The 12564-nt window shown below is 37.9% G+C and overlaps 1 protein-coding gene across 5 annotated transcripts in view; it reads right to left on the reverse strand.

Annotated features, from left to right (window-relative positions):
- The window catches only part of LOC137299201 (zinc finger protein GLI4-like), a 120601-nt gene that overhangs the window by 7425 nt on the left and 100612 nt on the right, over nt 1-12564 (reverse strand). For 4 of the 5 annotated variants that reach the window (XM_067831785.1, XM_067831787.1, XM_067831786.1 and 1 more), the window contains 8 exons: nt 11921-12117; nt 11350-11464; nt 10184-10332; nt 7148-7297; nt 1822-1986; nt 1186-1353; nt 955-1050; nt 362-562 (listed from right to left, as the gene is read on the reverse strand). In XM_067831785.1, the coding sequence (XP_067687886.1) occupies nt 362-562; nt 955-1050; nt 1186-1353; nt 1822-1986; nt 7148-7297; nt 10184-10332; nt 11350-11464; nt 11921-12117 (1241 nt within the window). The remainder of the gene's footprint in view (nt 1-361; nt 563-954; nt 1051-1185; nt 1354-1821; nt 1987-7147; nt 7298-10183; nt 10333-11349; nt 11465-11920; nt 12118-12564) is intronic. The other variant, XM_067831788.1, reaches the window with a different exon arrangement.

A 12564-nucleotide genomic window follows, 5' to 3' on the forward strand; every position in this document is an offset into this window, starting at 1 on the left:
TCACTCACTCTATACTTTTTCATCTATTATGATGGTTCCACCATAATGCTGCAAATATATATCTCCACGAATACATTTGTAGTGTTCCATATCAAATATATAACTCTATTTCAATGATGACATCTCTTTCCAGCTATCTAGCTGCTAGTGTATAATCAGTGATGAGTGTTAGATATTACAGCACCAATAGCATTCAGTATAAAAAATCAGCAGATATATTTCTTAAACAAAATGGCTTTTAAAAAATATGAATACATTGATCAACAGGATTGTAACCTTTAACCAAAAGGCAAAATATTGACACTGTCACAGCCTGAAATCATGAAGGTCCTGTTAAGCCTGTAAATATAGCAGTTCCTACCTCTGCTTCGTCTGGTTCTGGGATATCGACCTCCTCCTCCTCCAGGGAGATGCTCCCAGGGTTCCCTCCTGACGAGGTGATATGCGTTCCTCCACTCAGATGTTCCTCAATAGTGTCAGGCTGGATGTTGTTGGTCACATTGACTTCAGGACTGCTCTGAGGCGATGGGTTGTTTTGAGACACAGATGACCCCACATTATCCTGGAAAATGCATGTTAATTCATCGCATGAAGTAATGTCAGTGTGAAGTGATGGATACCTGGGTCCATGCAAATAGTCACCCCAGTTCCACTCCACTGAAAATTACATGTTGACCTATCGAGAGTGTCCTCTGTTATCCTCATAAATCTGCAATCCCTAACACTGGCACACACTTAAACTCTTTGTGAACAAAGACTTAAGAAGGTTGCGGTACCAACTGTCTTCAGGCTGTTTTGTGAAAACTAACAAAATACTTCCAGATCAGATACTCATGTCAATAGGTCTTTAATCATACGAGCATATCTTGGTCCGCCCCTCTGTTGCTTTACTGGAGATGTAAACGTTGGATACAGCTTTCTGAGTCAGGATACACAAGAGGAGCTAGGGTTTACCTGTGATTTTCTTCGTTCTCCTGGTGCAGACGTCTGTAATGAAGTTACCATGAGACACTCCTCCATCTTTTTACACTGGTCATCATCTTTCTTGTCCTGTAACACAGCAGGCAGATTATTGCAACTCTTACACACAAACAGTCACAGCAAGAACATTCTGTTGTCAGCATTAGGAGTCTTTAAGTGTACATCAAAGTATTGTAGTTCAGGTGAGAAGATTCTGAATCTTACATCATCGGGTTCTTCTTTCTTGGGGTTGCAGCCGGTGATCTGATCATTTCCTTTATGTTTCTTGTTTGCATAAAACTCTGGTCCGTGGACGGTTTTGACGTGTTTCCTCAAGGAGCTGGGATCAGTGTAGCGTTTGGTACAGCCTGCCGCCTTACATACATATGGTTTCTGTCAAAGAATGTAACATAAGTAACACAGTATATCATCCAGTCCAGAACTATATATATCCTCCTACATGTAACTCATAACACAAAGGACTGTGTACTCAAGATGTGAACATCCTGAAGTTCTATATCAATACAGTGCCTTGGATGTTCAGATTAATAGGTTGCCACTATGTCTCTTGCAACCACCACCATCTGGTCAATATGGCACCCCAATCTGCTTTGCAGAGTTGTGTCCCCTCATCATCCCAGGAACCTATGACAAGTGACTATGTCTATCTGCAAAATACCCATGTCCATAGTTTACCATTGTGACAAGTTTCCATGACCAGCATAAATTCAGGCTTTCCTCACATATCAAACTCACACCATGGTTTCGAGACATTTCAGTAATCTTAAATTCTCTTCGAGGAGGTGGTAATCCTGTTCATTTACTCTCTCAAATCAAAATCACCTATACACATATACTCACAGCATTGGAGTGGGTTCTGTTCTGATGCTTAGCCCGGTCAGAAGCGTTACTGAAAGCCTTGGTGCACCCTGGGAACTCGCACATGTAGGGCTTCTCACCCGTATGAGACCGAAGATGAGTTTTAAGGTTTTCAAGTCGTGAATATGCCTTCGAACAGCCTTCAAACTGAAAGTAAAAGACAAAAACAATTGAAACAAATCATATAATAGTTTGTTTCTTTCAAGGAAACAAAATAGTATTAAGAGATTTCCATAACTGCATCAAGCTGACAAGTCACTCTACCAGGAAAAACAGACTTTTTAGATGACAACTAGCCTCCACACATTCCACCCTGACACCATGAATCTTCTAACTGCAAAATATTGCATATCTTTCTGTGTTACTGTATAAAGGGTAAATGTATATCACAAGCTTCCTCATCATTTGCATTGTTGAACTTAGATCTAACCAGAAATATATTCACAAATGATGTCTCTCATGAAAATTGATTGGCAAAACTGACAAAACATTGGAATGATTTTTCTCTCAGACTGCTGTCTCCCCTGTTTCAATACCACAAAATGTCAGTACATGACCATATTTACTCTGTTGTTTAGAACATATATTGCACGCACAATCAGGGACAATCACTCTAGCTCTACCTATCACATATAGAAACTGAGAGACCACCAGCTCAAGTACGAATGTGAGGTGATTGTTTCATAAAGTAAACACTGACGTTACCAGCAAACTACAACATGTGGGTCAAATATTTAGTAAACACCTTATAAAACACATTTCTTCCATGCTGTTTGTATTATTTATGTGCAGAAAGAGTTATTCCACTAACACAAATCTAATCTAACTGGCAAAAATAGCTAAATGCTCAATGAATATATTTTTGACAAATGTTTCAGTTACTGTCATACAATTGAAAGCCAGAATTACTGTAATTAATCACTTCATTATTAATCACGACAGATATCATAATGAAACAATCTCCCAATTCGTTAATTATACAATTAGTAAAAATTGCATTAAACTAAGGGAATATTTAGTCTGAAATTTGAAAAAAAAAAAAATCAATGCTATATTCCAGAAAACTTGTGTGTGAACACTAGAACAAAGTACACCTTCATTGTTCAATGTAGTCAGAGCAAAAATAAGAAATTATGAGATAGGTATTAAATTGCAGGTGAGATCCATTTACCAACAAAGTTGTTCTACAGTTTCATGTCATATCATATTGCATAACAATATTATTGTTACAAATATATATTTATGAACTGTTATTTTCTTTTCACCCATTCCCTCTTCAAATATTAACAACAAACAAAACACTTTAAAACAATAGTTGTCTCTTTCAGATTAGTCTACTTTTGTGTCATTTATAAAAACTCAGATACACTAAAATTCAAAGCATGTCATCCACAAAGTCAATACATACAGACATATATAGACATATTCTTTTAACAGACCGAGTATGTTTACTGCTTAACTGCATGTATGGACTATTTAGGTAGATGACAGCTGTCTGCATCACCTCTTTTGCACTAAAATCAATTACAACTGACACTACAATACAAAATTACTGATGATACAATATTAATCCTAATTTGCTCCAATGATATATTCCCTAAAAGCATGTGAATATTTCCCATAAGACACTTATTCAACTTACCATAATCATGCTGATGTGACATGATGCAAGGAGCCCTTAGTGTCTAACAAATATTATTCCACTGTCGACAAAGTAGAATTAATGCCTAGATTATCTGGCTGAACTTGGATACAAAGAGCTTTGAGCATTTGACAGCTACACTGACATCCCATATCAGTGTCAAAAGGACACTCTCTGATTTCCTTTATTGAAGCTCTGGATAAACACAAAGAACTGAAAAATCAATAGTCATTACAGAGTTGTGTCCCCTTGACCATATGTTGAACAGTCTGTCGCTCTATTAATGCTGATGTCAATGCTCTGATCAAATCAATTACAGTTTTTCATAAAGGGTTGCTTGACAACTGTGTATCCAAATCATTTGCATACATTTGAAATAGATAGTACTTTTTGCAGTTCATTTCTAATGGTCATGTAATGAAACACGTAAATTTCTTTGTTTCAGGCTATGACAACTACATTAAATTTCATGCAATTAAAATTAATTTAAATGAACACTTTACAATTTAAAAAGGGCATTGTTTTCTTTTTGCTGCTGACTTTACTCAAGTACATAATACTATTCTGGTAGAACTCGGTGGATCATACGTAAACAGCATCACAAAAAGAAATGCCTTAAATGATGTTCACTGTAGACTACTACCTGGTACTTTTGAGTATTTGTTTTGCTCAAACTTTTATTTTCAAAATATCATCTGAAATCGTAATGTTATTAATAGATCCACTAATTTTGGCCTTGAACATATGTCCACGTAAAAATATGATCCATATAAACCTTGAATATTCTAGAAGTTTAATGAAATTATATTTCAAACATAACTTTACATAAACCTTCAACTTTGCTCCAAATGAAAAAAAAAAAAAAAAAAATTAATTTAAATTCCATTCAAAACAACAAATGAAATCAAATTCAATTTAAGTTCCATTCAAAACAAAAAATGAAATAAAATTCAATTTAAACCCTAATTAAATTATCAATGTGTGCCAATTGCAAATCCATGAACCTCTGACATTATGGTACTGACATTAAAGCTCAATCCATTTCACCAGTTGAGAAAACATACACACAGTAAAAGCTCAGTGGACGTGAATTTCTGGTGAGCAGCTGAATAAATGCTGCTTGTAATGTGTTTGTATAGTGACATACTAGCCAATTACAGCAGTAGAGGGGTGCCATATCAACTGACACAGGGAAGGGTGTGGTCACACATTTCACACATCCTACACACCTCAGACAAGTGCCAGACCATCTTACATCATGGCTTGGGTAATGCTTGTATTAACTCTTTAAATGTCATAAGCCATGTGGTGGTAAATGTGTCCGTTTCCATTGCTTAACACTTCAAAAACCTACATGAAAACTGTATCCGATATTAATGATTTGTATTATTTCCTGACATCTTGTGGCATCCAGCTATTGCATTAGCATCTGAATGTATGTGACAGATGGTCAAAACTGTAAGGTGATTTTGAAATGAAACATATTTACTATTTTTTCATTCATATGTACAATTCTGACAACTATGTCAATTATAAATATATTAAAAATATCCATTGTGAAATATGCACATTCAAGTATTTTTAAAAATAATTTGTTAATATGCAGAAATTTTTCATTTAAATTGTAAAATAACATTTTTATTCTTAAAAAATGTTCAATTTATTCATATGATTTGGGGCAGCTTGTGCCTACCACACAACTAATTGTCACCTGCTGGGACTATCAGTTGGAAAACTATTAATGGTTGTTATTATTGGCGACTATTCTTGAACAGCTTGGATAACATTTACCAAGAAGATCTCATTATTTCTGTGAGATAACAAACCCCTATCTCTCCACTACATCAGTGAAAGGCACCAGGTGAAGCAGCAGTAGAAATAGGTTGGCGTGATTCGAGACGATAGATGCATTGTTTTTTTGCTGATTAGCAGCAACTATTTCAAGCTGCATGCTGTGAGGGTGTGTGTGAACACACACGTCAGTCTGCCACTAACGACTTTACCTACTGTCATGATAGCAAGATGACTTTATCACCTCTAGGGGTAACAAAAGTCCAGTAACCATACACATGAAATCATCACATTACTCCTGACAATACTGTCATAGTTTCCTAATTTCATCAGTATCACGTATGGTAAAAACACATGAGTGGATGCCACGTTGTGCCCTCTTCATCCTTCCTCTTCAGTGCTGGGCTAATTACTGGTGTTACTCCTTGGAAATGGATTAATTTCCATCATCAGTCTATTCGTCTCAAGAGATGAAGACCTGGCAGCAATATACAACTCTTTGGTTGTTGCTAAATCCAAACTTTGTAATATGTGATGGCCATTAGTTATCTTTTAGGACTGTTTAGTAAAATTCTGCACAAATGTTAATGCTCTAGAAAATTGTGAAACCACTGCCAAATCTCCACTAACTGGGATCGTGTAAAACACATGGAACATAACACAGTAAAATGGTTAATGCCACAACACTTTAGGATAACCACAAGGTGCTTGTTATAATACCAACTGGACCATAATCACAATACATAATCTTTTTTAAGATGTATTCTCCTGATTACATGAGTGAATTTATGTCTAATAAAAGAAGGAAGCCATTAATTGCACATTCTACTGCGGCATACTAATCAATTATCACAACAACATTTTACTCATCACTGACAGTTTTGCTTAAAAAGGCCACAAACAGCATCTGACTTATAACATAACAGAGCCACATAAGGAGTGAATGCCAATTTAATAAGGTATCAAAACATCACAACTTCCATTAGCTAAGTTTTCAAGTAAGTATACAAAACACATGATCGTGTACAGAAGGAGTGAGTGAGTGAGTTAGGTTTTAGTTTTACGCTGCTTTTTAGCAATATTCCAGCAATATCACGGTGGGGAACACAAGAAAATGGGCTTCACACATTGTACCCATGTGGGGAATAGAACCCGGGTCTTCGGTGTGACGATGTACTGAAGGAAGACATACCACCTTGTACTTGATTCAGCTCACATCAAGGTGTAATGAAAACTTGACATAATGCTGCTTGTTTCAATAATTAAAAAAAAGTGTATGTTGATTACATGTAATTTAAGCCAGACTCAGCATGAATCTAGTGAGTCACATGTTTCTATGTATTTAGAAAACATATGGGAGGCTGCCAACCTCCTTCTGGTATGCAGTGTTCTGGGGTCAACTTGAAGGGTCTTCGGGACTCAGTGGTGAGTCGGAACTCAAATAAAAACATACCAGGTATGCAGATACAACCGGTATAAAAATATCAGAGAATGGAGAAGCAATCTATATTCACATTTTAAATAACTGTTTTTGTACTTGTTCTGTAAAGTGGACTGTTTCCTCAATGTTTCTGAGATAAGCATTAAGAAGTATTCAGGAATCTGCTGGGAAGGGGAGGAAACTAGAGAGACACTGGTATTCTGGAACAGTCGCAAAGACATGTAAAATACTGGAGTGAGTGAGTATGGTTTTATGCTGCTTCAAGCAACATTCCCTCGTTATCATGGCATGGGGCACCAGTGACAGGTTTCAAATACTGTACCCATGTGGGGAATCAGACCTGGATCTTCAGTGTGATGAGCAAACACTTTAACCATTAGGCTACCCTCTTGCCCCTACATACTGGAAGACTGAGTATACTGAAGTGCACATACCGTACACTTGTGTGGTTTCTCCCCGGTGTGTCGACGCATATGCACAACCAACATGTACTGAGCCTTGAACGGCTTCTCCTCCCTTGAACACTCCTTCCATCGACACACAAATGATTTCTTGTTGGCCTGGATGTGGTCCTGATTGATATGCTGAAACAATGTGGCAATAACTAGAACAATGTGGCAATAACTAGAACAATGTGGCAATAACTAGAACAATGTGGCAATAACTAGAACAATGTGGCAATACATAAAACAATGTGGCAATACATAAAACAATGTACAGAAAGTACAAAAAAAAACACACATTCACCTACAAACTACTTCAACATAAGAAACACTGATAGAGGCAATACTGTATAACAACACAACATTCTTATCTGTTTCCTAAATGCTTTGCTTCTTCTTTACATTCTATTGGACGTTTTATTTTAGTACAGTCTTTGACAGAAAACCATATCCAACATAATTCTTAAAACATCCAGCTCTGACATTGATGTCTTCATTGACGTGAAGAGAGAGTCACACCTTTAATTGTCATAGACTGGTTCTTGACAGTTTTGCCCAGCTTCATCTTTATTCTGCACTGAACAAGATACTGGTATCCTCTGAATCCTATATATAGCTGATAATCCTACTGAGATTTCTATTTGTCGACCCATATTTTTGTACGACTGAGGCAATAACACATAAATATATTTGTTTACTATATCAATTGAACATATCTGAAAATCCCAGAATCTGTATATGGTCCCACGAGACAATACTTTCTGCATTAAACCATAACCAATAGGTTTCCAGTAGCCACACTGAGAGCTGTGCCACTTAGCTGTAAATGAGATAAGTAGGTCATACAGGGGTTTAAAATACAATTGTAGATTATACCTGCATGTGCATTATGAGACCTCATATATTTTGTTGTACAGGAACTAAACAGCACTGATCTTCCATGGGATTTATCACATAATTTACAGATACTGAACTGTTACCACTGAACTACATTATGGCATACAGACAGCGACAAGCTTTCAAATAATTCATGGATCAATTACTGATCAAAGTGTATCAATATCTTAAAAAGTTGTGTCAGTCTTTGATACCATTTTCAGAAGGGCAAAGGAGAAGAATGCCAAATCCAAACAGCAAGAAGTAGTAAAGCATATCATAATTAATACAATATATATTGTCTCAACAGATTCAGTATGCTACTGAATGATGAAAACATCCACAACACAGAAAGACTACATTCCACAAATTCAAAAGAATATGCATTGTCTGAAGATACCATATCAAACACGCAAACAACCACCCCCGCCATCCCAACCAACACCCGTATGAACTGACTCCTTTGCATTCAATAACGAAAAAGACATAAGTGTTTAAGTAATGGGTGATTATGAAATATACACAAGTATGGTTCGTGAAAACACTATTTATGAGACTATAAAAATGGAGTTCATATGAATGAGTGTAGAGTTCATATGATTGAGTGAGTAGGGTTCTGTGCCATTGTGAACAGTATTCCAGTTCCATCATGACATGTCAACACATCTTGAGCACTTGCTACTCAGGCAACCACATGAGCATAGTGTGGTGCTGATTACTTTGAAACAGGATTCAAACCCACTATCTGAGGATTCTGGCATGCCCAAGGGAGGCAACTCTGTAGTGCAAATTGCAGCACCTCAGACAAACTGGCCTATCAATGGACAACATTAGACTTATAGAGGCCTCCAACTAGCAGACTTCCAAGTGTCAACTGTGTTAAAAGGCTATGAGATATACTCACCTGAAAAACCATGAAACAACATCAGTATTGAACACAGAAGACACGACAGTTTAAGACGACATGTAGATGAGAAACATCATGACTAAATCTTACCCAACACTCCGTGGCTGCATTGAATACACAAAGATCACTGAATTATACTTAATTACCACACTGTTGCATATGTTGTACTTAGTGTAATACATCATGTAGCACCTGTCGCCTATCCATTGCGCCGTATCAATGTGTGGGCGACATACAGCATGACATAGATCATACATTGTAATGCCTCCATTGGAACAGCTGATCACAGCTGTTATACAGAACAATTGTCACGGTCTGTGTGGTACCTGTGTCATGGGGTCAAGATTTGTCCACCAGGTGGAGGTATCACGGGTTGGCTTAGTTTCGAGGTATCGGCACATCTCATTTCTGACCGTCAACAAGTCAAATTTGAGTCCAAGAATTAACTCAGCATTCATTGAGCAATAATTTGTTATATTTGTTATACATTCCTAAAATTGTCCGCATTGACCTTGATGGTGTGTGTATGTGCATGTGAATGTACATGAGTGTCTGAGAGAGAGAGGATGCATACACATGTATAACATACTCTGACATAAGGTACATGTATTTCGTAATGCCATATTGTCACCCTGGAATCACCCACTGACCAACCTCTAGACCAGTCTGTGGTATTTCTAGGAGGCCAGTGTTACAGCTTCTTTAAAAAACATTTCACTGTCATAGAACTTGAAGGTGATGAAAAACAGAAGAAAGACTCAGTAGTTTCTTCTATACATTACCCATGGTCTATTTTCTGAGAAAACATAGCAAAATGTGTATTTCCTTATGTGACATGAAGATATCTGACACCCAATACCTTAGATGTTTGACAATGGTTGTACTCAATTATCAGACTTGGTCAAGCTAGTTAAATCTTGTTCTGTTAATAAATCCACAAACTCCAAAACTCACAACTGTAAATTAAGTCAAGGAATTATGATGAATGGAGACAGACCAAAGCTGACAGCAGAAGGGAAACTCTAAACATGTTTGTTTCCCATTATCTTTCTTCAACCACTGAGAGAAGTCAAATAGTCAGGACTGAGTGGGAATGTGCTCACATCATGATCAGTGACGATGACGATGTGTGATGCTATGAGTGGGTAGTATGGGCCCTAAATTCTAATCCCTATGTATCGAGGATGGCTGGGGGAGATGTGGAGGAGGTACACAAGTCATTGGGTAAATCATTAGACACATACCTTAACAAGTTCATCCTGAGTTTCAAATTCCCGAGAACAATCTACCCAGTGGCAGTGTGTCTCAATAAAATCGGGTTCCCCTTCTTGAGGTATATGTCCATCTTTGTGTAGGCCTTCTCGACGGTCATCTTCTTCATCACAAATATCTTCTGAAATCCCAATTAAATCATTTTATAGGTAAAATACTGTTGTGATTGACTGTTTTTCTCATTCACACAAATGCCCTAATATGTTCCTTATCATCTGTAAGAACCAGAACACCTCTCATCCGTTGACTCCACATGAGGTAGAAGGGCAGCGTGGGTACCTCCTGCAATGTCATGAAAGGTCAGTTGAAGTCAAATGGGATCAAAAGTGTTCATGGGGACTGCACTTTGTAATGGCCACGCACAGACATGCATTGTGGCTGCCTCTGCTAGTTGTAGTCCAGAATAATGCATGTTTTACAGTGCTATCTAGCTGATATACCACAGTCTGACTGATCTTGTTTTCAAGCAGGGCAATCTGTTAATGTTTTCAGGTAGATTCTTCTGGGGGTGAACAATTAACTTTCCATTCCGGTTACCCATGAAAGAATTGGCAATCAAGTTACCACAGTGACTGTTGATTTGCCACAGTGACTGTTGATAATCACTGTTTCTTCACAAGAGACCAGCGTGGCTTATTACTCCTCTCTGCTCTACCTTCTGCGTATATATATATAAGCCTGTGTTGGTTGTAAGAGGTGACAAAATGCTCAGGCTTGGTGACTTGACTGATTGAATTTGTTCAAACCAACTATGATGATGTTAATCTCTGGTCCAGATCTTGATCACAGCAGGAATGCTGCTCAGACAGTATCAAGCCACACTGGTGACCTATGTCCAGTGTCCATGGTTTCACTAGATTACAGGTACCTGTTGTATAACAGTGGCGTCAATGTCCCAAACAAAAATACATTGATATTCATACGTTCACTGTCGCCAGTCTGATGTGCACACCCTGTGGGGATAAATATAAAAATGGGACCCATGTAACCCCTGCTTATGATTTCCGATCATGGTGAGACTCAATTTGGTTCTCTGTATGCAGGTATCATGGTTTTCCATAGACTGCAGTGATGGAACATTGAGTGTTGAAAACATGCACAGGCATGCACTGTATCTCTCTATGTAAGTAGCTCTTACCATGGTACTCCACCTCCTTCTTAATCTTGGACTTGCGTGCCTCGGAGGACGGATCCATGGTGCTGCTGACAACACTGCTGCCGGCATCGCGAGCTGCCGTCGTCGAGATCTGAGACTGTCCACAAACAAACTTTTTATAAAACTTGTTATAATCACAACATTACACATCATTATATACTATTAAAATAAACTAAGATACTCCCAACCTTTCCATGACCACAGACAATCTATCCTGGCTGATGGGCACTCCTGCTTATGTTGTTTGAGTGATAACATATGCAAGGAAGGTCAATTTTATACTATAAAAGAAAAGATTGTCTGACATATTTGGCTACCATTTTGGCTAATATTTGTGAAATATCTATCAGGATTGATTCTGGCTGCTATAAACCACTGATTAATACTGACAGTGTGTATGTGCATAGAACTCTCCCCGTTGTTCATCACATCAACAATGCCAGAAACATGGCAGCAATATGACAAATTGACACGGGACATCACATGGAAAGGACGTGCACAGTTTATATCAACCATCACAGGATAATGTACATGTTAGTTGTTGACTGTTTACCTGTGGGTCAAACTTGGATGGTGGTATGAGTGACTGTGATGATGGGGGTAGGATGGTGTGTCCATGAGGGGGGACCCGCCCCACCATAGGGGGCATCACTGAAGGATAGAAGAAGGGGGAGCCAGGTAGGCTCCCATGGCGGAGATATGGATTCTGTGGTATTGTTTGGTGGGCAGGGCTAGCAGCCCCTAAGGAGGCTGGAACACAGAAACACAAGGTTAAACTGCTGACAATAGTCGAGTGACAACATTTGTTGTAAAGTCTACGCTAGCTCAAACATTGGTGAAAACATTCAACAAGCACCTGTCGTAACAACTGATACCAAAAGATGACAAATTCTCCCATTATTTATACCCACCTCTGCTGATGGATACCATCAGTTCAGTGAAAAAATAGATGCTGTTCAGATGAGTATTTGTTTACGTCTCAAATCATCAGAGAGCACCAGCCCAACACTAGACTGATCTTTTCATACAAGTTTACAAGAATACAAGATCCCAGAAACATTTTCAGCTAAGTTCAACTTGACATGAAACTACCACATAAGAAACAAAATTTGTTAATGATCAAAAGGCAACATTTTCCTACAAGTATTATCTGTAACATCTGTTACAATGATTATTTATTTTTATTTCAAAAGTATG

Source organism: Haliotis asinina, chromosome 10 (genome assembly GCF_037392515.1).
Source record: "Haliotis asinina isolate JCU_RB_2024 chromosome 10, JCU_Hal_asi_v2, whole genome shotgun sequence".
NCBI lineage: Eukaryota > Metazoa > Mollusca > Gastropoda > Lepetellida > Haliotidae > Haliotis > Haliotis asinina.